The sequence below is a fragment of the Mesoplodon densirostris genome, chromosome 6 (genome assembly GCF_025265405.1).
Source record: "Mesoplodon densirostris isolate mMesDen1 chromosome 6, mMesDen1 primary haplotype, whole genome shotgun sequence".
In the NCBI taxonomy this organism is placed as follows: Eukaryota; Metazoa; Chordata; class Mammalia; order Artiodactyla; family Ziphiidae; genus Mesoplodon; species Mesoplodon densirostris.
The window spans coordinates 20,168,990-20,195,204 of NC_082666.1; the positions used below are offsets into that span (position 1 = coordinate 20,168,990).

Genomic DNA, 26,215 nt, shown 5'->3' on the forward strand with positions numbered 1-26,215 from the left:
ACAAGGAAAGAAACTACAGACCAACATCCTTCACAAAAATCCTTAACAAACTATTAGCAAGCTAAATATAGTAATATATAAAAATAACAGCACATCATGGGAGTTCCCTGGCAGTTTCAGTGGTTAGGACTCATCGCTTTCACAGCTGTGGCCCGGGGTTCAACCCCTGGTTGGGGAACTAAGATCTCGCAAGCTATGTGGCCAAAAATAAAAAATATAAAAATAAAAATAATAACATATCATGAATAAATGAAGCTTATCCCATAAATAGAATAGTTACAGAAAATCAATCAGTGTAATTCCCTATACTAAGAGGAAAACAAAAATAAGAAAAGTCATCTCCACAGATATAAATGCACTTTAAAATGTGATAAAATTCAATACCCACCTATGATACAAAATCTCAGCAAACTAGGAAAAGAAGGAAACTTTCTCAACCTCATAAAGGACATCAAAAACAAAACAAAACAAAAAAACAAGTTTACTGATCTGATAGAAAGAAAAAGGATTATAAGGAAATACTATGAACAGTAGTATTCCAAAAAATTAGATGACCTGGATGAAATAGACAAATTCCTAGAAAGACATAAACTACCAAAACTGATTCAAGAAGTAGAAAATCTGGATAGATCTATTAAAAAGACTGAATTAGTAGTCAAAACACCGACCATAAAAAAGAAAAGGAAAGGAAAGCGCAGGCTCAGATGGCTTCATCGGTGAATTCTATAATATGTTAAAAGAACCCTTCACAAATTCTTCTGGAAATAGAAGAGGAGGGAACACTTCTCAATTCATTCTATGAGGCAGGTATTATTCTGATACCAAAACAGGACTGAGAAGTCACAAGAAAAAACAAACTATAGTCCACTATGCCTTATGAATATAGATACAAACATCTTTAATAAAACAGAGCAGACCAAATCCAGCAACATATACAACAGGTTATACACCATGATCAAGTGGTATTTATTCCAGGAATACAAGATTAGTTCAACATACAAAAATCAATACCATATTAATAGAATAAAAGACAAAAACCACATGATAATTTCAATAGATGCAGAAAAATTATTTGACAAAAATCCAACACCCTTTCATGATAAAAACACTCAACAAACTAGGAATTGAAGGGAACTTTTTCAACTTGACAAAGGGCATCTATGAAAAACCCACTGCCAATATCACAGTTAATGGTTAAACATGAAAAACTTTCCTCTTAAGATCAGGAACAAGATAAGAATGTCCACTCTATTTTATTCAACATGTATTAGAGGTTCTAGCCAGGTCAATGAAAGAAAAAAAGAAAGAAAGAATAAAAAAGAAAAGAAAAATAAAGGGCATCCACATGAATGGAAGAAGTAAAATTATCTTACAGATTACAGATGACATGACTGTGTGTATAGAAAATCCTATGGAATACACACACACACACAACTATTAAAACTTATAAATAAGTTCAGCAAGGTTTCAGGATATGAGATCAATATACTAAAAAAAATCAATTATATTTCTCTACGTCAGCAATGAACACTCCAAAAATTAAATTAAGGAAATAATTCCATTTATAATGGCTTCTAAAAGAATAAAATACTTAGGAATAAATTTACAAAAGAAGTATAAGACTTGTACACTTAAAACTAAAAACATTATTGAAAGAACTCAAAGAAGACTTAAATAAATGAAGAGGCACCCTATGTTCAAAGACTGGAAGACAATATTGTTAAAACGGCAATATTCCCCAAATTGATCTAGATTCAACACAATCCCTATCAAAAGTCCTGCTGTCTTTTTTGCAGATATTGACAAGTTGAGCCTAAAGTTTATGTGACACAGAATAGCCAAAACACTCTTGAAGAAGAACAAAGTAGGAGGGCTTAGGCTTCCCGATTTCAAAGCTGTTATAAAGTCACAGTAATCCAGACAGTGTGGTACTGGCACAAAAACACACGTACAGATCAATGAAATAGAATTCAGAATCCAGAAATAAACCCTCACATTTATAGTCAATTGATTTTTGACAAGGGTGCCAGGACAATTCAATGGGGGAACAAACAGTCTTTTTAAAAATGGTGCTGGGACAACTGGATATCCACATGCAAAAGAATGAAGCTGGGCCCCTACCTCATACCACATACAAAAATTAACACAAAATGGAATACAGGCCTAAATGTAACAGTGAAAACTATAAAACTCTTAGAAGCAAACAGAGGAGTTAAGTCTCTGTGACCCTTGGTTAGGCAATGATTTCTTACATATGACATCAAAAGCATAAACAATGAAAGAAAAAATAGGTAGTCGTCATCAAAATTTTTTGTGCTTCAAAGGACAGCATCAAGAAAGTGAAAAGACAACCTACAGAATGGGAGAAGATACTTGTAAATCATATATCTACAGAGCCCTCGTATATAAAGATAAAAAGACCTCTTACAACTCAATAATAAAAAAACAAAAAAACCCAATTAAACAATGGGCAAAGGATCTGAATAGACATTTCTCCAAAGAAGATATTTAAATGGCCAATAAGCACATGAAAAAGTGTTCAACATCATTTGTCATCAGGAATACACAGATTAAAATCACCACGAGATATCCCTTAATGCCCTAGAATGGCTATAATCAAAAAGTCAGATAATAACGAGCGTTATCAAGGATGTGGAGAAACTGGACCCCTCGTACACTGTTGGTGGAAATGTAAAAATGGTGTAGCCACTTTAGGAAACAGTATGGAAGTTCCCTAAAAGGTTAAATATAGAGTGACCAAATGACCCAGCATTTCTACTCCTAGGTATCTACCTAGTAGTTAAAAACATTGTAAAGCAATTATACTCCAATAAAGATGTTAAAAAAAAAAATGTCCACACAGGGACTTGGGCATTCACAGCAGCTTTATTCGTAATAGCCCCAAACTGGAGACAGCCTAAATGTCCATCGGTAGGGGAATAGATAAACAAATTGTGGTATATCCAAACAACGAAATACTACTCAGAAATAAAAAGAAATACTGATATCACAGAACAACATGGATGAGTCTCAAAAGTATGCTAAGTGAAAGAAGTCAGACACAAATGACTAAATATCATATAATTCCATTTATACAAAATTCCAGTAAAGGCAAAACTATAACAAAAGAAAGCAGACAGTGGTTGCCAGGGTGGGGGCCTGGGAAAGGGACTTGCTGCAAAGGGAACTTTTTGGGTTGACGGTAACACCATACATTGTGCTTGTGATAGTGGTTAAATGACTATACGTTTATCAAAACCCATCAAACTGTACTCTTAAAATTGGTGAATTTTATTTATGTAAATTATATCTCAATAAATCTGATTTTAAAATAGACTGAAAAGAAACCATTAAAAGAGTAACAGTTGGGCTTCCCTGGTGGTGCAGTGGTTAAGAATCTGCCTGCCAATGCAGGGGACACGGGTTCGAGCCCTGGTCCGGGGGGATCCCACATGCTGCGGAGTGGCTAAGCCTGCGCCCCACAACTGCTGAGCCTGCGCTCTGGAGCCTGTGAGCCACAACTGCTGACCCTCACGCCTAGAGCCCGTGCTCCTCAACAAGAGAGGCCACTGCGGTGAGGCGCCTGCGCACCGCGGCGAGGAGTGGCCCCCGCTCGCCTCAACTAGAGAAACGCCCGCGCGCAGCACCGAAGACCCAGCGCAGCCAAAAATAAAAAAAAACAAAAAACCATTCACTTTATAGCAGTACACCATATATACTCAATAAATATTTGTTTAAAAAAAAAGTAACAGTGGCTAACTTTGAGTAGTGAGATTATGGCTGAGTCTTCATTTTGCAACTTCTCTGCATTTTCCCAAATTCCTTTAATGAATAGACCTCACGTGTAAAAAAGAGAAACACAAATTTTAAAATGGAAACCAGCAGCCATTCTTACTGACTTTCTCTGCTAGAGTACAGAGATTTGGAAGCCTGGGATTTGAACCAGGCTTTGGCTGAGTATTATAACCTTGAGTTAGGCACTTCAATTCTCTAGGGCTCAGTTTCCCCTCCTCCTTCCAAAATCCCAGGGCTGGGCAAGCTGCAGGGCGATTCCCTCATTCTCTGCCTTTCTGCAAGGCTTGAAATTGGGATTACTCAACCTCTAATTAGATAATGATGTCTAGCATGGCTTATGAAAAAAACATTTTTTCTCCTTATCTCACAGATAATGCTGCTAAATGGGTGAGGTACTCAGTAAATGCTCTATAGCTTGAGCTGGAAACAAGGTTTATTCAGTGTGGCTAACCCTACGTACCACAGATACACATGCTCACACACGTACAGATACACAGACATCTGTAAAGGGCAGGATGCAAAGCTGGAATAAAGGCTTTCTCCCAAGGAGGGATCAGTTGCAGAAAGAAGGAAGCAGTTGTTTCTAGCAGGGGATGGAAAAAGAGAAACCTGCATTATTCAGTCTTATTTTAGAATGTGCCATAGCCCTTAATACTTTACATACATCATCTCCAGAACCCTCACCCAGCCTGTGGAGAATGGTGATGAGCCTACTTTACAGATGAGAAGACCGATGCCCAGAGAGGTGAAGTAGCTCAAAGGTATCAGAAATTAAATGTGGCCATTCCCAAATCCTACCACTCTGAGTTGCCAACTTTTTTGCCTCCTGGGAAAGTCCCCAGGCCTCACTTAGCTGCAGTCCCCCGACTACTTGAAAAGAGACTAGAAGAGAGGACCTCTGAAGGGGCTTCCCCCATCCCTAATCCTCCACCCCATCTACCCTGCTGAAGAGGGTGGCTGTTCAGAGCACCGGCTCTGGAGTTCATGGGAGGGTCAGAATCCTGGTCTGATACTGTGGCTGCAGAGCCTTGGGCAAGTTACTTAGCCATTTTATTTTATTTAGAAATTTACACTTTTTATTAAAAGAACAAAAAGTAAACAACACAGAAATAGCACACTAAAATGAACTGCATAATGCACACTTCTAAACACAAACAAGCAAAACAGCACTATAACTTGGAAAAAAATCAAAGCATCTGACCTACTGATAACAGTTGAGGAAATGAGCTATTGCATTCTGGAGGCAAAACATTATGGAAACAGTTTATATTTATTAAATATTATGATCATTATTTAAATCATTAATTGTTGCACAGGCCTAATAATTTTCTTATTGATAAGTAATTTTTAACTGACATTCTTCTGCCCAAAATATGTGCTTCCATTTTCTATACTTAGCCCTTTTAACCTCAGTTTCCTTATCTATAAAGGTGAGCTAATGTGGACCCAACTCAGAGGGATGTTCTGAGGATCAAATGAGCTAATAGGTAAGAACTCAACGATGTGAGGTACTTTTTACGAGCCATGCAACTTTGGGCTAGTGATTATGTTCTCTGAGCCTCCGTTTCTTCATCTGTATAATGGGGATGATAATGCCAACCAGCTTGTTGAGGAGCCCTGACGCAATAAGCAGGCCTGACACACAGTAATCGCTCACTAAGTGTTAGCTATCTTTAGTATTACTGCTGCCAAAACCTGCTCCTAAACTGTCACCAGGGGCCAGGAAGGTTTTCCTACAGCGCAGAAAGGAAGTTTATTAGCGGGAATTACCCTGTGCCATTCAGCAGCCTCTTAATGAGATTGCTGTTATTCGAGGCTGATCCCCCTATCAGCAGCGCCGTGAACTGCGCAGATCATGATGCTTAATTTCTCTCTATGGAGTCAATCCTTTAATCCCGACTCAGCCTGGCTGGGATTCAGCCTGGCTTTGCACTGGATTGCCGGCAAGGCATTCTCTGCCAGCACTGAACCAGAACAAAGCAGCCCAAAGCTCTTCTCCGAAAACAAGTTGGGATGCTTGGGGGAGGTGGGGCACCCCCAGGCGCACCCTTGATTTGCATGTTAATGGCCTCCGCCCAACCGCCTGAGGGACAGAGAAGCACTGGCACCCAGACTCTTCCCTAATTAGGGCTCAGCTTCCAGAGCTGGCAGAGGGGCAGAGGGTTTCGGAGGAGAAGGGAGCAGAGATGGGGCCGTGGGGGTCTCGGGCCCAAGTGCTGTGCTCAGGCCGTGGTCCCCAGCATCCTTCTAACTTTGGCTACTGGTTCCCCACGGGGTCAAGTCTAAGTGCTCTGAGTGCGTTCAAGGCCTTCCCTGGTGCAGGATGGCTGACAGCAAAGGCAAGCAGGAGGTGTGAGACACGTGAAGACAGAACCTTGGTGTAAGGAGGGCAGCTGGAGATCGCAGGTCTGTGTGCCCTTGTTTTAGAGATGGAGAATCAGAGTGTGGGGGGGGACGACGACAAAGTTTCCTGCCTGAGGTCACATGGTATAGAGACACGTCGGTTAGAGAGGACTGGAACTCACGTGTCATGGCAGTCAGTCCAGCTCTGCACTGATTTTATTATTATTATTTTTAAATTTTTTGGCCGTGCCGTGCAGCATGTGGGATCTTAGTTCCCCGACCAGGGATTGAACCTGCACCCCTTGCATCGGAAGCACATATTCTTAACCACTGGACCACCAGGGAAGTCCCTGCACTGATTTTTTTTTTTTTGCGGTACGCGGGCCTCTCACTGTTGTGGCCTCTCCCACTGCGGAGCACAGGCTCCGGACACGCAGGCTCAGTGGCCATGGCTCACGGGCCCAGCCGCTCCGTGGCATGTGGGATCCTCCCGGACCGGGGCACGAACCCGTGTCCCCTGCATCGGCAGGCGGACTCCCAACCACTGCGCCACCAGGGAAGCCCGCCTGCACTGATTTTAATGAGTACATTATAAATAAATTATCTCCCTCCCACCCAAAATCACGCGAGTTGGTGCCTAGTGTACAGCAGACACCCAATAGATATACGCTGTATAAATGAATGAATGAATGAAGAGGGGTCACAGTAACAGAACAGCACCTGCCTGAAGAGCGTCTCGCCCTGTAATACTCTGTGCTAGTCAGGCCAGACCTGGAAGGTGATGTGAAAGATTCAGAAACCTAAGAGAGAGACAAGCAGTAACTAACAACAACAACCACAGGGACAGCAGAAGTGACAACAGCTAAGCAAACACTCAGTCTCTTTCCTGGTCAGCTCCCCTTTGGCCTTTACTGAGCCACCGTCTGTGTCAGGCGCTTTTCTCACATCACCTCCAATGCCTCCAGAGGATCACCCTGCGGGAAGGGGGGCGGGGTCAGCGAGCTGTCTCCCCCATGTTCCCGCTTCCCTTGTCGGGCTGTCCCTGGGCAGGGCTCTGGAATTTGAGCATGTATGTGTCACTTGCGGTCTGAAGTGGTAAAGAAGGAAGTGTGCCTCTCTCCCTGCCCGTCAGTCAGAGAGAGAGGACTCTGTGATCCGGGGGAGGATGGAGACACAGGAAGGAAGGAGTCTGGGTCCCTGAATCTCCACGTGGAAGGCCACGTGCATTAGGCTGTGATGTGGCTGAGAAGGAAGTGGTTATGTCAAACCACCGAGAATTTGGGATTTACCTGTTAAAGCAAACAGTGTCTGCCTGCCTAAAACAGAGATCAGATCAGAAATCAGATCAGCTCTGCCTAAAACAGAGATCAGATCAGAAATCAGATCAGCTCGGTGCTTTGTGACCACCTAGAGGGGTAGGGTAGGGAGGGTGGGAGGGAGGGAGACGCAAGAGGGAGGAGATACGGGGATATATGTATACGTACAGCTGATTCACTTTGTTATACAGCAGCAACTAACACACCAGTGTAAAGCAGTTATACTCCAATAAAGACGTTAAAGAAAAGAAAAAAAGAAATCAGTGCTACTATGACCAAAACCTAAAATTGGAGGCTGGTGGTCTAGTGAGGGAGCTGACACTGTAAGCTGGACAGATGGCGAAACAACTGATAAAAAGGGTGTCCAGACAGCAGACTCCTAGCTGTGGCTCTACAGCAGCAGTTCTCAAAGTGTGGTCCCGGACAAGCCAGGTGTGTATGGCCTGAGGACCTATCAGAAATGCGAGTCCTGGGCCCCGCCCTAGACCCACGCATCTGAAGTTCAGAGTGCGGCCTAGAAATCTGAGCTGTCAACAGCCCTCCTCGTGACTGATGCACACTCACATTTGAGGACTGCTGCTTCGGGGGTATGACTGCGAAAGCAATGGGGCTCGCCCCAGGCTGCCCTGGGCTGAGCCCTCTCCACTGCCCTCCCCCCTTCCTCCGCTCACCTGGGTCTCAAACCACACTCAACCCTACACACGCCCAGGACTCTGTCCTGCTCAGCTCCTGTTTGGCCTCTAGGCTCCGGGCAGAGGTCACAATTTCTGGAAGCCTTCTCCAGCTCCGACCCCCTCTCTGGCTACGCTGCCACCAAGCCAGCTGCCCCCGCAGGGCACAGACCACCCTGACTTACAGCGGAGTAACCAGGGCTCCCGCAACCTGTGACTGTTTTTTGGGAGAGCGGCCGCAGGCTGGCCCTGGCCGTCTCTGCCTTTCACAGGATCTGAGGGTGGGAGGGATAAGGCGGGCTTCAGTACCCCGCCCCTGTCCACCGTGGGGCCCTTACCCGCGTGGGACTGCATGTGCTCCAGCAGGTTGTTGTAGAACTGGAACTGGATTCCACAGGCGCCGCACGTGTAGGGCTCTGCAGGGAGAAACGGAGCAGCCGTTTTAGGGGCAGCACAAACCCGGGTGCCTCTCTGCTGGGCCGCAGGCAGCTTTGGAACTGGGCACCCAGACACACATGGGGGCTGTGCACTCGGGGCTCTGGGCCTGTCTGCCCCCCTGTCACTAGCTAGCGGGGGAGAGGCTGCGGGGGAAGGAGCAATGGAGAGAGGAAGACTGGCAGATAAAGACCGCCGAGTGCAGTCAAGCGGCATTTATCGAGTGCTCACTGTGTGCCACGCTGTTCTGGGCGCTGGGGATAACACTAAGGGACCAAGAGCTCTCTCAGGGCGGAGACCACGTCTAATTTGTTCCACAGCCCACCTCTCAGCCGGTGGAAGCACACAGACGGCACTGTTTGCTGAGTGAACAAATGAATGGACGTATGAATGAACCAAAAACAACATAATGGACATGGAGGGCAGTAAAGAGAAGGAGAGAAGGGGTGAGAGAAAGGGTGAGAAGTGGAGAAACACAGAAGAGCTAGAGAAGCAGGGATAAGACAGGAAAGGGAAGAGGAGCGGGCCGGAGGGCGGCAAGAATCAGAGCACACAGGAACGCGAGCACGCGCCCAGCAGAGGGACGCGGAAGGAAAAAGAAAGAGAGGAGACAGCAAAACCGAGTAGGGAACAGAGAGCGGGAGGATGGCGGAGGTGCGCTCGGAAGAGGCGCCCTGAGGCTGCCCCCGTGAGCAGGAAGGGGAGGCTTTGTTCCTGCAGGGCTGGGGGTGCCAGAGTCAGGCCACCCATGGTCACAGCTCCGCCCGACACCTGTCCAAACTCCTCCACCCGCCTGGGCTGGGTCTCCCTGTGCCTCCATCACCTCCACCTGGGTCTACCTGGAAGGGCGGCCCAGGTCTGCTGCTCTGGGGAGGTCCCGAACGTGTGGCTGGCGGAGTTCATGCCCTGCCCTGCCTCGCCCTCTCCAGCCCCCCGACGGGACCATCACTTACTCTGTAGGAGAGGGAAAGGATTGGAAATCAGGGGACTTGCAGTTTCTGCAAAAGAGAAACAGTTTAGCTAAGTCTCTTCTGGTTCTGGTGCTCGGAGATTGCAGTCATGACTTCTGGCCTTAGGAAGGAGTGAGCCAGATGGGCTCTCGGAGGACGAGGGGGCAGATGGGGTGCGGCTGGCTCACGGGCAGGGCGAGATCCGCCGGGGCCATCCCTCCAGGACACCCCCAACTTTCCAAAAGTCAGCCCACAGAGCACTAAGGAGGAAAGATCCACGCGTGGCTGCCCGGTTCAGGACCGGGAGCTGGGAGCCGCTTCTAGGTCCTGGCACCGGGCTGGTACTGTCTGGCACCAAACACCAGAGCGGCCAAGGGAGGGCTGCGCTTTGAGGGCTTTTCTGTCTGCTGGCAGCTCCCCGTGCTTCCTGGCGTGGTCAGGTGAGCCTCACGGGCAGGAGGCGGCAGAACGGGGCCAGACGGACTACACCGGGAATCCTGGCTCCACCGCTCACAAGCTGGGGACCTGGGGCAACAATCGACCTCTCCTGAGCCTCAGTTTCCTCATCCAAAAAGTGGGGATAACAATAACACTGACCCTCACTGGGCTGTGGTAAGGATGAAAACAGGTTAAGACACATACAGCTCTGAACACGTGCCAGGCACACAGTAAGCGCTCAATAAATGGTGGCTGCCGGCGGGAGCGGCGCTTCACACCGTCATTCCCAATTCTGAACATCGGCTCTGGTGGAAGGAGAGGCAGGGGGTGCAGCCTGGCAGACCGCGGTTTCAGTCCTGGCTCTGCTGCTTATTCCTGTGTGGCCTTGGGCCAGTCACTCCAGTTCTTTAAGGCTCACCTTTTGGAGGGGCTGAGTGGGTTATACCTTCCAAAAGGATGAAGCAGTTTGGAAAAGTCGACATGCTCTCTACGGTTTAAAGGATCGTGGCAACATCCTCGGGGCTCCCACGGCACACCTCACTCCCTTCCTCGGAGCACTTATTCATCAGATCACTTGGTTTACTTAAAAAAAAAACACCACCTCCAAAACAGCCTACCATGTGAGTGTGTAAACTCTGCAGGGCACCCTCTGAATATTCCCCACCACAGGGACGTGTGTGCCATTCCCATTCCACAGCAGAGGTGAAATTGAGAGGCGAGCTCACGTCACCAGCTTGTAGATGGTGGAGCTAGGGTCGAGCCTTGGCTGGAGCTCAGATCACTGTGAGGAAGCTTGCATGTGCAAGTCTGCGCTCCTGGATGTTTCATAAAGCCCCTGACTGGTGGTCAAGCCACGTGCGTCATCTGTCTGCACCCAGGCAGTGCCCAGCACGGTGCTGAGCACAGGCCAACACCTAATCTGGTGAATTAAACTTTAATGGAGCAAGAAAGTGAGTGACGGTTTACCTTAGTATAAAGGAAGCATCAAAATCTTTTTTACACCCTGCCCTGGCTGGCACTGTGCAGACCAGCTTGCTGTGCCTTTCTCGGGCAGAGGCTGCTTGTGATCACACATGGCTCCGCCAGGCTGGCCCCAGGTCTGGCTGGGGACAGTGGATTTTGGCTGCTCTAAGGTGCTCTAGGGTTCCGCTAGAGTCCTGCAGGAGGCAACCACCAGGGGGCGCCAAAACATCACTGGGAACCTCAGGCAAGCCTATTTGGGCTGGTACGGGCTGGAAGGGAACCTTTGGATGTTCCCAGGTCCAAAAGGGGACCAGAACTTGGGGCCTCCGGCTCTTAGGCCACAGCTCTCTCTACTGTACCCGCTTTGCTTCTTCTGGAAAAAAAAATGGCTGTGATGTTCATCCTATAAACATAGCAATGGCTCAAAGGGGGCCACCCGAGTCAGTATATCACGCAGGTCATGGGGCAGGGGAGTTCCTCTCTCCATGGGGAAGAGACCAAGAGTCCCGGAGGTGCTCCTGAGGCCCGGAGGGATGTCCCTGGAAAAAAGGGCCCCTCCCGCTTCTGCCGGGCTCTGGCCGCCCTCTAATGCTCCGCCCTCAGCCTCCTCCCAACACCCTGCCCCATCACGCACCACAAAGATCCCGGAGCAGATTGTGATGGCAGCACAGGGTGACTGTCATGGGGCACACTCACCGCTGGAGTTTTGGGAACTGCTATTCGTCTCTTCAAAGTGGTTTTGTGCTTTGCCTTCTACCCTCCGACTGAAAGCGCTTTCTGCTGGGTGGGGAGAGGAGAGCAAGGAAAAACCACGGTGATTGGTCAGCAACAGGTCCTAAGGGAGGGGCATGCCAGAGGGGGCTTGGGAGGCCAGGGACGTGGGAACTGCCCCGGTCCCTGGGCTGGGTGAGTGCCTGAGGCTTTATGCTGGGCAACCAGCAGAGGGATGGGCTCCAGAACCCCAAACCCCAAACTTGCAGTTCCTCAGGCTCACCTGAATTGCCTGATACCTCATCAGGGTCCCAGGAGGTCCCCGACAGTGCCCAGGGTGGGTGGAGGTCCAGGCACAGGGGGGATGTGTGTGCGATGTGGGCGCACTCCTGAGCTCCAACTGATTGAGTAGATGGCACACAGGCCAGGGTCTCCCATCTTTGACCCCTGGGGAGCCACACGTGACACTAAGTCATCTGGATTTGCCACTCGCTACTTGCTCTGCCAGATTCTGCTGACACAGGTCCCACCAAGGAGCAGGGAGGGTGACAGACTGTTTTCTGGCAGTGGCTCTGGCAGAGCAGGAGGGCCAGAGAGCGGAAGGGGTCCCTGGGTGGCAGAGAAGTCATGATAGGCTGAGCCGGGTAGCCCCACACCCTGGGAGGCCAAAGACCAGGGGAGGTCTGGTCGGGGTTCACCGGGGGCAAGGGACTGGCTCCCTGAGTGATTCTGGGGTATCTCCACTGACGCGCCTTCCTGAGTGGCTCGCCTTCTCCCAGAACTCTCTGTCAACGCCGGAGTCAGAGAAAGGGTCCAACCAGGTGGGAAACACCAACGTTCTGTCTCGAACGTCTGAGCCAGAAGGTGACGGCTTTTCCAAGCTGCTCACTGGGGATGCTGGATGTGCCAGGATATAAAGGCTTCTGGGAACAAGTCAATCTGGGATGAGCAGCTGACCCAGCAGCCTTTCTTAAGGAGAAACAGCTTGCATGAGGATATCAAAGGCTCTGAGAAGTTCGACCAGAGACCCATCTAGCTTCACTGAACCCAACCTTCCCAAATATAATCAGCCACTGAAGCCCATTAAAAAATATGAGATTCCTTAACATCCTTCAAAAATGGTGATTCTGGGAACCCACTCTGGGAAATGCCATTGTCACCCAGGCCACCCTATGCCAGGAGGCAAGCGCTCAGACAATGGGGGCTGGGGTTCCAGATGATCACTGGGGTGATGGGAAAGGAAGCCCCAGGTGGCTCCTATAGGCCCTGCTCAATTCCCCTGCCCCCGACTCTGACAGTGCCTCCTGCTTGCAGAGGCTGTTGACATCACCACACACAAGACCCTCTCTTCTAACTGTCTGTAAAATGCCTGGACTGAGCGCTACACACCTGCCCACTTCAAGATACCATCTGTAAATTGGCAAAGAAAGCCCCTCAATTCTTTACCTAGGAAAAACGGGGGGACTCTTATTACGAAGCATCTGCTATGGGCCAGGCACTGGTCCAGATGCTTTACATCCACATTATCCTCCAATCGCCCTATGAGGTCCACGCTGTCATTCCCATCTTATAGATGAAAACCCAGAGAGAGTGAGGTTGTCAAGTTCCTGGGGCTGACTAAGCTCCTAAACCTTTAAGATGGCAGGAGATTTCATTCTTGGGACAGATGCTTCCTTTTTACAAAGGGCCGGGGCAGGGAAGTGGTTCCTTTCCCCATCTTAACCCTCATGCGTGCAGGGGATGGTTACCCATCTGTGGAGGATTTTCGTGCAGCCTGACCAACATATTGGTACAATTCAGCACAACTAAGGTTACAAACTCTTATAATTAGCCTCCTATGGCTCAGCTGATAAAGCAGATTTTGATCAGCCATCCCTGCTATAGGCACCTCTGGCTGAAAACCAGCGAGCGGCTCCACAGGGGACATCCCCGGGCACACACACACACACACACACACACACACACACACGCACACGCACACACGGGAGCGGCTACCTGTTCTAGCATGACCGGGGCAGTAATGACTTCCAGCTCCAACATGCAGGCTCCAGCTCACAACCTGGTGTCCCCTGACCTGCGCAGCTAGGAATCCAGGTGTGACACCCACCACAAGGCTTCCAGGTCACATAAAGGCAGCCAGAGGCAAGCCCCATCGCTTTCTGATGCTTACATGGTGACTCTGGGTTCTGAGAGCTGCCACAGACCACACAGGCCCTACAGGCAGTTCTCTGCAGAAACTGCAGATGCAAAAACTCCCAGCCACAAGGTCGAGAGTAAAATCATGATCTGAAAGCCGTGATCCCATTATTTAGTTGAGCCAGTATCTACCACGAATAAGTCCGTGATGACCAGCCTGTTTAACTGATTTATAACTACTGTTGCCAAAAAACAATGGCTACTAGCCCTTCTCTACACAGTAGCTGAAAACCATTACCTTCAAAGTTGATTAACTACTTACTCTCCTTTTGGGAGATCTAAGCACAATAAGCATAGCTTCAAACATTTTTTTTTTTTTTTTTTTTTTTTTTTTTTTTTTTTCGGTATGCGGGCCTCTCACTGTTGTGGCCTCTCCCGTTGCGGAGCACAGGCTCCGGACGCGCAGGCCCAGCGGCTATGGCCCACGGGCCCAGCCGCCCCGCGGCATATGGGATCCTCCCAGACCGGGGCACGAACCCGCATCCCCTGCACCGGAAGGCGGACTCTCAACCACTTGCGCCACCAGGGAGGCCCCAAACATTTTTAAGAGCCACATCCTTGCTCCTGGTTAGCTTTCTGAACCAGAGTAAAGGCGAGTACAACTCATCACGTGGCTGTAATCGGTCCAGCCCCCTGGTTCATTTGAGTGAGTTCTCAGTTTGATCACTTGTATATTTTTAATGGATAACTTTGGGCCTCTTGAGGGCATCTGAAAGGCCCACAGTCCCAGAAGGACCAAGTCATCACCCTACCCTACATCCCACATATCTAGGCGGGAGGCCCAAGGCTCTTTCCGTCCAGGTGTGAATCAGGATTCCTGATTAGCTGGTCCTCAGCACACAGTGTGTCTTATCAGTTTTCCCCGATAACTGCTAAGAAATGGCTGGTGTGCACCTTTCACTGCCTGTTCACCCTTCCAGAGTCTGAGCCCCTTCTGCGTAGACTCAGACAACACTGGAGTGGGCATCCGTTGGCTTCCCGCTGGGCTATGGCTCATGGAGGGGTTTCCTGAAGAGTGAGGTAGGGAGGCCAAGAGAACAGAGCTCCCAGCCAAACACTTCTTCATGGAGAGCAGCTCTTCATAGAAATGAGTTTTTAGACTGGGTTTTCTGAAAAATGGGGGATGCAAACTCATGCCAAGAGGGTCCAGGCAGGTGACGTAAATGGATGAACTGGGCTGGATGCGAGACAGACAACAGTGTGATCACAATGAGACATGGCACCTGCCACGTGGCCACTGCATTGGGGAGGCAGGAGGGAGCGGTGGGGACTGCGGAAAACCGGAGAGCACACGCTCTACTGAAGGAGGCAGGTGTGGCTTGGCCCCAAGGCAATTGCTGCCCTGAGGAAGGTGGGCCCAGGACTGCCGGATCCGACTTTCCAACGTAAGCCAGAAATCAAAAGTTTCATATAAAAATCTCCTAATGCTCAAATGTTGGCAATTAATTGAAAAGAATTTAAAACCCCTTAGGCCATGACTTGGGGAGAAAAATATTCTCCTACTTAAAAAAATTCGTTGGCAAACCATCTTGTACAACCCTCTGATTTAGGGTAAGAAAACCTAGACTCAGAGAGGCTAGGTGGCTTGCCGTGGTCACAGGGCCAGCCTGAGGGAGAGCCGGGACCCAGATGCGTCCCAGAGAGCTAGGGACCACCACCCTCACTCTTGCGAGGGAACAGTGACCCCGTGCACAGCTGTGGCAGGTGGGGAGAAGGGCGGGGAGTGGAGGAAGTGTGAGGGTAACATAGGCCATTGGTACCTGCAGTTGCCTTGCTTGCCGGAGATCCTGAATTTGGAGTGCGGAACGTCGGGGTTTGGGTGGCTGGAGGGGTGCGGTGTAAGAGGGTAGCGCATCGGACCACGGAGGCCGGAGCCTTTTTCCCCGACTGGTTCGTCTGGGTCTTCGCTGCCACGAAGCGTGGAGACGGGGAGACCTCTGGATGCGAACACTCAGAGCCCGTGTCTGGATCGTCCGGTGGCTCCCACCCGGGGGCAGTACCTGAGAGGGTCACGCTCTCAGTTGCCGAGGGCGCTTGGAGCCGACCAAGTACCCCTATGCTCGAGGGCCAAAACTTCTTGGTCCACAGAGAGCAAGGGCTCTGGCTCTCACCTGGAGCCTGAGAAAGTCTGGGAGTCTAGAACCTTCCCCAGCTTCTCCTCGAGGGAAGTCTGATCGCCAGCTCACACTCCGCGTGACTTGGAGGCCACTGACCAGCCCACTGGCTGGGTCACCCATAACCCTTGACCAACCCAGGCTCTGCGTGTCTAAGGACTCGGCCTGTGACCCATGCTTGGGGCACTTGAATTAGCCAACCCAGGCTCAAATGCATTTTCTAAAATGTTGACTCCTGAGCCTCTTTTCCTTCCAAGGCAGGCTGGCTCAGCAGTAATGACAGACGACAGAGAAGCAGAGACGTGCAGGGCTGACTGAGGGGACAGTGGAAGAGCAGAGGGCCCAAGGTCGCCCCACGGTTTTAGGGGAAGAGGCTCGTGGCGCTCCTGGGCACTGCCTGGGATTGACAACCTCAGGGGACAGTGCTCGACCCAACGCCTGACGCTTTAATGGAAATCAGTGCAGCAGCTCTCTGGTGGGGTTAGGGGCAGCTTTTGTCACCATTTCCCACACCTCCTGCCTCCGCTGTCCGCCTTCTCTGCAGAAACTGGAGTTACTGAGAACAGAGGTGGGGGGCCCTGACCCTCGGCGGGTCTCCAGCTCAGCTGGTCTCAGGTGGCAGCCTCCTGCACGCTGCCCGGAGACGTAGATACCGGGGTGGCAAGCCCCTAAATGTGGCCACAGTACCACCTTCCAACCGAAAGGGGAGGCAGTGGTTTCACTCAACTGCAACTCTCCACGGAGGGCAAGAGTGGACCAGACGGCAAGAGAAGGGACTCCCTCCGGGGCTGACCAGGGGCTCACGGAACCCACCGGCACTGGGAACATCTCGAGGGCACCACCTTGCCGCAGAGCCTGGCCGGAGCCTGGGAAGGACCCTGCCCTGCTGCCTGCCTCAGGGGCAGAGGAGAGACCTTCTTACAGCCCTGTTCCCAGGCCAGTGTCCATCCTGGGCACCAGACGCTGCGCCCACGGCTCTCATAGCCAAAACAAACGGGCGCCCCCTGACCCTCCACCTCTGCGCACTCCTGGCCGGTGAGGAAGCCCAGGCCCAGAGACGCAGGAGTCAGGGCCTTGTTCAAGGTCACACAGGACCCGAGGCCCTGAAGTGAGCTCTGAGGACTCAGGCTGGCCCCCCTTGTCCCTCTGGGGAGATCACTGCCTTTCCACCTCAGTAGCGGCCAGATGCCAGGAGCTGGGGATGGGGAGTCCTTTGGTCATGGCCCGTAAGCAAGCCCTCACCTGCCCCACCCAAGCCCCAGGAGGAATCCCCCAGGCTCAGTCTGCGGAGAACACAGGTGTCCCTCGCTACTCCTCTTCCCCGCCACCCACTCTCCAGATTCTCACTTTCTCAATCAGGAACTGGAGACGGGTGGGTGGGGAAGGATACTTACATATGATCCCCCTTTCTCCCTCCCTCCCTTTCAGAGTGAGAGACCTTGAAGGTCCTGAGTTCAACGGGAAGGGTGGCTCATCTCACAATTCTCAATTTTTTATTTCTTAGCCCCAGGATAAACCTACACATCAAACTCTGAGGGAGGTGTCCAGCGTCCCATCTCTGATTTCTCCCCTGTCTCCCTGAAGCACAGTTTGGGGACCACAGCTTGTGGTTCACTGTTTAACGGAACCAGCACTGAGTGTGCGGTGAGCCTGCCCCACCTCTGAATCCCAAGTCTGTCACCTCCGGCTTCTGCGGTCATGGACTCTTTACTTCCCCTCTTGGCCTCAGTTTTCCCACCTCACCTCCACTGATGGAAGCAGGACACCCATCTCTGCACTACCAACCTCACAGGGATTTTGTGAGAATCCATACAGGTCACGGAAGCACCTTGAATGGTAAACTACTCTTCAAATGTAAACAGTTATTAATGGTATTTTTTAGGAATAAGGAAACCAAGGCCCAGAATGGTTAATAAGCTTACAGCCACACAAAAAGTTAGTGCCAGGATGGGACGGGGGCTCAAGCCTGCCAGCTTCTCATGGAGGTCTTTGCACAGGCCATGTGGTCCCCTTAGGCGCCAACACACCCCCGGGCACCTGGGCACAAGGGACAGAGAACTTCTGAGTAATAAACAGAGCATGGTGCTTCCCCTCTTGGCCTCGTCTCCACCTGCAGAATGGTTTCTAGGAGACCCTCTGGATCAGATCTTTTCACGGTCTGTGACCCTGCTGTCAAAATCCTGGCATTCCGTGTGGGACAGCCCCTCCTTCCCTGTGGCAGGGAGCTCAGGACACCCCAAAGCACATGACGCAATAAACCCTCGGGCATCCCCTGCTTGCCCTGGACCCTTGCCTGGGACCTGCCCACTTCTTGCCCTCTCAGTCTACCCCTCTCTCTTCCAAGTTTCATGGCCTTTGCTCATGGTATTCCCTCTCCCTGGCATGTTCTCCCCTCCAGTTTCTGCCTGGATTACTCCTGCTGGTCCTACATACCGCCACCTAAACATCACTTCCTCTGGAAGCCCTCCCTGATACCCCACCTGGTCATTTATCTTTCAGTCGTCTCCCTTCTTCCCTTCCAAGATCTGACTGCCACCAGTGATGACCCATGGTGTGATCTTTGATCAGTGTCTCTTTCCCCGTTACCCTGTATGTTCCGTGGGGGTAGGGACTCTGCCACTTTGGTCCAACCATGCACTCAGTGCCTGGCACATTCCCCAACACACAGGAAGTGCTCAACAGATATTATGGAACCAGGAATCAAAGCACGAATGGCTCAGAACCACGTAAACAGAGCACATTAAAGATGGGATGCCCAAGAGAGGGCGCAAGAAGCTTCTCACATGTTATCCTCCCACTGGTACCAAGGGTATAAGGTAGCTAGGGACACAGAGGCTCAGAGAGGTACGGGCACCATGCCAGGGTCACAGAGGAGATCAGTGCCGAGCCAAGATAAACTTCCCAGGCTCCTAACTCATTTCACTCAACCTTTTGCTCCATCTGTTGACCTTCTCACATGGAATGTTATCAGGTTGATATTCCTACCTGGGTTCTCACTGAGAAAGGAAGAAAGCATTTCAGACTGGCAGACTGGCCTAGTAAGAAAGGTATGAGATATTTACACATAAGAGATATTAAAAATAAAACAGCACGTGGTCTCTTCTTTCTGTAAAGCTGAAACTTTAACTGGAACAGAAATTCAGAGACTATAAGGATTCAAGAAAGGTAACCACGCAGCTGAGAGGCAGGGAAGACCAGAGGATTTCCCTGAAACCTTTAACGCGGTAGAGGGGAGTGGAAACGCATTGGAGGCAAAAGGGAATAGGGCGCTCAAAGGCTAGAGCAGGGAATGCAAGGGAGATGTGATGCAAGAGGAATCTAATTTGGGAACCGCTGCTCACAGATTTTAGTCTTAGAAAGAGAACTGGAGACCTTACACTTCTGGCCATGATGGTATGTATACCTGGTACAGGACTAGCCCTCCTCCAGATTCAAGGGTAAAGCTGGACAAAATGCATGGAACAAGAATTTTCAGGCTCTGAATGTAGATGGTGCAAGACTGTGATTCATGAAAGAAGACCTGCTGTGAGCCCCAGGATCACCCTAGCTCTCTGCTAGGATAGACCCTCTGGACCACAGCACAGAGGTGGAGCTTGAAGGATGCACTGCAATCTCACTGATCTGAGAGACAGTGATCAGAGTTCAGGGCTTCTGAGGCTGCTGGAATTTACAGGGAAGAATAACAAAGAGGAGGAAATTGTGCAAAAAAAACAACTCCAGAAATGGGCAGAGAGGCCCCTTGAAGTCTTTGGCTGAACACCAAACTGTATTTGTGCAGAGGGAGCCTCTGCAAAGACTGGCAACCAATAGCTGCTGGGGTGGTGGGGGGGCGGGGAGCTGATTGAAGATTCAGAGGTGGCAAAAGGCAAGGAGATGTCTGCGTTCCACCTGCCAGAGAGATCTTGCTGTATACCTCCAGCATTCAGTTGAGACCCAGAAAAGCCATGCCTCAGAAGGATTACTCTAACCCTAGAATAAGGACTGCTCTGGAACTGCCCTAACACAGCTTTAAAACAAGGCTTTGAAGTATCGAGTTGATCTGTAAGTAGATTAACTGCCTGCCAGAACAAAATTCAACACTTTTTAGAAGAAGACAACAAAATCCACACACTCAACAACATAGCATGCATCCACAATGTTCAGCACAGAATAAAAATTTATTTGTTAGGTGAAGCAGGAAAATGTGAGTAATAATCAAGAGGAAAAAAATCAATAGGAACATAAAGAAATGACAGGGATGATGGCATTAGCAGACAGGGACCTTAACACAGCTATTATAAATATGCTCAAACATTTAAAGGATAATATGAATATAATGAAAGAAACAATGTAAAAAGGAACCAAGTGGAAATTACAGAGATGAAAAATATGATAGCTGAAATTTAAAATTCATTTGATGGATATTTCTAATGAAACAAGTAAGACTGTAGAAGAAAAGATCAGTAAACCTGTATACAGGACATAGAAATTATCCAAATTGAAACACAGAGGGAAAACAAGGATGAAAAACTGAACAGAGCTTCAGCTGATCTATAAACATCATAAAACAATCTAATATATATGTAATTAAAGTCTCAATAGGAGAAGGAAGAGATTGGGGAAGAAAAATATTTGCAGAAATACTGGCTGAAAATTTTCCAAATCTGATGAAAAATATAAACCCACTGATCTAAGAAGCTCAGTGAACCCCAAACAGGATAAACACAAGGAAAACTATACATCATAATCAAATTGCTGAAAATTAGTAATATAGAGAAATATTTAAAAGCATTCAGAGAAAAGAGACCCATTAAATACAGAATAACAATCAGAATGATCTCTGAATTCTCATCAGAAACAACATAAGCCAGAAGATAAAGGAATGACATTTTTAAAATGCTGAAAGAAAAATATCTCAACCTAGAATTTCATATCCAAAGAAAATATCCTTCCAAAGAAAAGGTGAAATAAAAACACTTTCAGTTAAGAGAATCTTTCATCAACAGACCTACAGTATAAGAAATGTTAAAGGAAGCTCTTCAGGGAATAAAGGAAAATCATAACATAGAATTCAGATTTATAAAAAAGAAAAAAAAGTATGAAAATTTTAATATGTGGGTAAATATAAAAGGCATTTTCTTATTTCTTTAACAAATAACTATATAAAGCAAAAAGAAAAATTATTGGGTTTATAACTTACGTAGATGTATATGTATTGTAAGAACAGCACAATGGACAGGAGGGCAGTAAACAGAAGTAAGTTGTTATAAGGTTCTCAGATTGTGTGTGATGTGTTATAAATTCATGGTAAACTGTAATACATTAAAGATGAATGTTATAAACCACAGAGTAATCACTAAAGAAAAAGAGGTATAGCTAGAAAGCTAACAGAAGAAACAAAAAAATTCTTGATTAATATTAAAGAAGGCAAGAAAAGTAGAAAAAATGAGGAATAAGAACAGATAGGATGAACAGGAAAAATTATAATAAGATGGTAAATTTAAAATCAACCATATCAATAAATTATATTAAATGTAAATGGATTAAACACCTCAATTAAAGAGCAGGCATTGCCCAACTGGATAAAGGACCAAGAACCAACTATATGTACACACTTCATATATAAAGACATAGATTAAAAGGATGAAAGGAGATTTATCATACAAATACTAATCCTAAGAAACCTGAAGTGGCTATATTAATACCAAATAAAGTAGATCTCAGGACAACAGGTATTATCAGAGATTTAAAGGGGCACTGCACAATTTTAAAAAGGGTCAATTCATCAAGACATAATGATCCTCAGTGTATGCACCTAAAAACAAAGTTTCAAAATACATGAATCAAAAATTGACAGAACTAAGGAGAGAAACAGCATATCCACAATTATCGTTGCAGATTTTAATGCTTCTCCCTCTACTTAATAGAAGAAATAGATTTTTTAAAAAGCCTGTAAAAGTATAGAGATTTGAACATTATTAACCAACATAACCTAATTGACACTATACTCAGGGAACACTCTTCCCAACTCACTTTATGAGGCCAGCATTACTCTGATACCCAACTTAGACAAGGACATTACAAGAAAAGTAAAATACACTGTTGGTTGAAATGTAAAATGGCATAACAGTCTGACTGTTTCTTAAAAGTTAAACTTATCATATGATCCAGACTAGGTATTTACCTAAGAGAAATGAAGGCATTTGTCCATAGGAAGACGTGTTCACAAATGTTCACAGCAGCTTCATTTATATTAGCTCCAAAGTGGAAACAACCTAAATATCTAACCATACATAAACGGATGAAGGAAACTGTGGTATCTGCATCTAGACAGTGGAACACTACTATTCATCAATGAAAAGGAATGAACTACTGATACATATAAACATGGATGAATCTTTAAACAATTATGCTAAATGAAAGAAGCCAGACCCCACCACACACAAAAAGAGTAGATACTATAAGATTCCATATTTGTAAGATTCTAGAAAATACAAACTAATCTATAGTAATAGGAAGATCAGTGCTTGCCTGGGGGTAGGGAAGTGGTGAGTGAGGGATTACAGAAGGGCACAAGGAAACTTTTGGGGGTGATGGATATGTTCATTATCTTGATTGTGGTGAGGGTTTCATGGGTGCATACATAGGTCAAAACATCAGGGCTTCCCTGGTGGCACAGTTGTTGAGAGTCTGCCTGCCGATGCAGGGGACACGGGTTCGTGCCCCGGTCTGGGAAGATCCCACATGCCGCGGAGCGGCTGGGCCCGTGAGCCATGGTCGCTGAGCCTGCGCGTCCGGAGCCTGTGCTCCACAACGGGAGAGGCCACGACAGTGAGAGGCCCGCGTACCGCAAAACAAACAAACAAAAAGACAAAAAAAAAATCAAATGGTTTACTTTAAATAAGGTACTTTATTGAGTGACAATATACTTCAATAAAGGTGTTTTTTTTTAAAAAAAAAAACACCAGAAATATTTATTTTCTTGATTATGAGCATGGTTAACAAACTACTGATTGAATTTGGGGCACTATCCTAATCCTAGGACTGTAGTTCCCTGCCGCTGAAGGGTCAGTTTGGGGAGTGATATTAAAAGGTAAAAAGGTAAAATTCTAGGAAATTTTAGATAGAAGTAATCAGAAAACACATGCTTGAAAGCAAATTAACTCTACAAACTGCCCTCTCAAAAGCAATTTAGATGCCTTTCCAAGAAAAAGAAGCTCAAAAAAAGAAGTCATTCTCCTGGAAAAGAAGAAACATCCCAACACTGTAATGTCCTTTAGTTCATTTCATGGTTTTCTGATAGTCAATGTATTTTAATAGAGAACAGACACGGTGACTTATTTTTTTAAAAAAAATCAATCCATGTAATTTACCACATTATCAGAATAAAAGATAAGAATAATAGGATCATCTCAACAGATGTAGAAAAAACACCTAACACCAATTTATGATAAAAACTTTCAGTAAATTAGAAATAGAAGGTAACTTCCTCAACTGACAAAGGGGCATCTATGAAAACCTATTTTAGCTAACATAATATTTAATGATGAAAATGATCATACTTAACGATGAAAAACTGAACCCTATGATTGGGAACTAGGCAGAGATATCCACACATTTCATTTATTCAGCATTGAACTGGAGGGTCCTAATCAGCATAATGGGGAAGAAAGAGAATAATAAAAGGAATACAGATTAGAAAAAAAGAAGTAAGGCTGTCTTTATTAGCAGATGACATCAATATGTACAAGAAAAATTCTGATAAATTTAGAAAAAAGCTAATAGAACTAATAAGTGAATTTAACAAAGTTTTAGGATACAAACTCAATATATATAAAAATCATAGCAACAAAAACTGGAAAGTAAAAAAATCACAGTAGCATCAAAAAAACCCATAAAATACTTAGATATAATTTAATGAAATATGTAAAAGACCTCTGCTCTGAAAATATGAACTACTGCTGAGAGAAATTTAAATAGACCTAAACCAATGGAGAGATATACTATGTTCATGAAGTGGAAGATAGACTATTATTATGATGTCTATTCTCCCCAGATTGGTCTATAGATTCAGTGTAATCCTAAACAAAATCCCAGTTGGATTTTTTTGTAGCAATTGGCAATAAGACTAACATTTATATTGCAAGGCAAAGTTCCTTGTTTTAAGAAAAATATTCTTAAAAATACACAAGGTTGAAAAACTGAGAGTACCTGATTTAAGACTTACAGTAAATAAGACCATGTTGGCACCAACACAGGCAAATAGATCAGTGGAACAGAAATAAACTCACACTTACTTATATGCATTCAACTGATTTTCAACAAAGGTCTCAATGCAATGTACTGGAAAAAGGACAATCTTTTCAACAAATGGCGTTGGAACAACCAGACAGTCATATGGAATAAAGTTAATCTCAAATCATACCTCTCATCGTTCACAAAAATTAACTTAATATGGATCAGAGACTTAAATGTAAAAGCTGAAAGTATAAAGATTCTAAAAGATAATAAAGGAGAATATCTTCACCACCTTGAGGTAGGCAAGGATATCCTGAGTAGAACTGAGAAAACACTAACCATAAAAAAATTGATAAATTAGACTTCATTAAAATGAAAAACTGCTCATCAAAAGATACTATATGAAAATCAACAGTCACACCAAAGACTGAGAGAAAATGTTCACAATATATATATTTGATAAAGACCCTGGATCTAGAATATATAAAGAACTCCTCCAATTTAACAATAAAAAGACAACCCAACCAAAAAAAATGGGCAAAAGACTTAATCAGTTTCCAAAGTAAAATATACAAATGGCTAATAAGCAAATGAAAAAGTGCTCAACATCATTAGTCATCAGGAAAATACAAATTAACACCACAATGAAATACCACTACACACTCACCAGAATAGCTTCCTGCCGCCAAATTGTTGGCAAGAATTTGGAGCAAGTGCAACTCCCATCTGTGGCTGGTGGGAGTGAAAGGTGCTACAGTCATCTTGGGAAATGGTTTGTCAGTTCTTAAAAAGGTAAACATACTCTCCCCTATGACCTATCAATTCTACTCCCTGGAATTTATCCAAGAAAAATGAGCACAGAAAGCCTTATACAAGCATTTTCATAGCAGCTTTATTCATAATAGCCTAAAACTGGAAACAATTCAAATGAACAAGCAAATGGCTCAACAAACTGTGGTACTTGCACACAACAGAATATTGCTCAGCAGTAAAAAAAAAAAGAATGAACTGATATATACAACATGTATGAATCTTAAAAACATTTTGCTAAGTGAAAGCAGTCAGACCCAAAAGAGTACATATTATATGACTCCATTTAGTTAGACCTCCTTCCAGTCAGCCTACGTCTCTCTGGATGCTCTCAGGAGACCCAGGGTCTCTCAAGGCCTGACCCTGAGTACCGCTTGATGAAGCCATCAAGTCCAGCCCCCAATTCCACACAGAACCCATGGACATACAAATATCTAGATCCAAAGGCCACTGGAGGGGCTATTTCTTGGTCAGCTTTGGAGAATCAATCCTCTGTTGCATCTAACCTAAATCTCTCACTCCGTAATCTTAAACACAGATGATCATAGAGTCCCTAGACTTCAGTAATAAAGAAGAGATGCACTCAACAAACAGATGCAGAAAGACAAAGAGAGTTCACAATAGAGAGAACAAGAAAATGAGGAACAGAGAAAGAGCAGACAGCCTTTCAGGAGAGAAGTACCTGGATGTTAGGGAAGTAATCAGGGTACAAATGAAGCACCTCTTCCTGCTGTACCAACCAGGAGAACTTCCTGGTTAAGAGTATGGGCCTGGAGGTTGCCTGTCAGGGTTCAAGCCAAGCTCCTCCTCTTATTAACTCCATGACCTTATTCAACTTGTTCCAGCAAGAGCCATTTGGGGAAAGAGCAGAAACAGCACTGAAGGTTTTCTCCAAAGGCTGAAACCCAAGTTGCAGGCTGGCTTTGTAACTAACACCTAACTGTAAGTGCATTCTGTGTAGCATCCCCTCTGGGCACCAGGCAGCAGGGCAGTTGCTGTTTCCCTGGACAGCACAGGTAAGCAGGTACCCACACACAATGGCCCCTGTCCCTGCCCATGGAAAGAGGGATCCCCAGGGGGGTCTGAGCCATGGAGCTCAAGCCACAGCCCTGATGCTTCAGCACCAGCACCATGAGTGGGTCAAATGGATGGGTTAGTGCCCACCCAGTGTAAGCTGTGGCCTCTCTCCCCCACATAGGACCTGGCCATGTGGTGGGCAATAAATAAGCCATACATGCTTAGCATGGGTGGCAGGA

The 26,215-nt window shown here is 46.7% G+C and overlaps 1 protein-coding gene across 7 annotated transcripts in view; it reads right to left on the reverse strand.

Moving 5' to 3' along the window:
• ZNF618 (zinc finger protein 618) overlaps positions 1 to 26,215 on the reverse strand; it is a 187,910-nt gene that overhangs the window by 13,887 nt on the left and 147,808 nt on the right. For 3 of the 7 annotated variants that reach the window (XM_060101351.1, XM_060101353.1, XM_060101349.1), the window contains 4 exons: positions 15,579 to 15,818; positions 11,608 to 11,691; positions 9,514 to 9,558; positions 8,464 to 8,541 (listed from right to left, as the gene is read on the reverse strand). In XM_060101351.1, coding sequence (XP_059957334.1) covers positions 8,464 to 8,541; positions 9,514 to 9,558; positions 11,608 to 11,691; positions 15,579 to 15,818 — 447 coding nt within the window. The remainder of the gene's footprint in view (positions 1 to 8,463; positions 8,542 to 9,513; positions 9,559 to 11,607; positions 11,692 to 15,578; positions 15,819 to 26,215) is intronic. The other 4 variants (XM_060101354.1, XM_060101350.1, XM_060101356.1 and 1 more) reach the window with 3 other exon arrangements.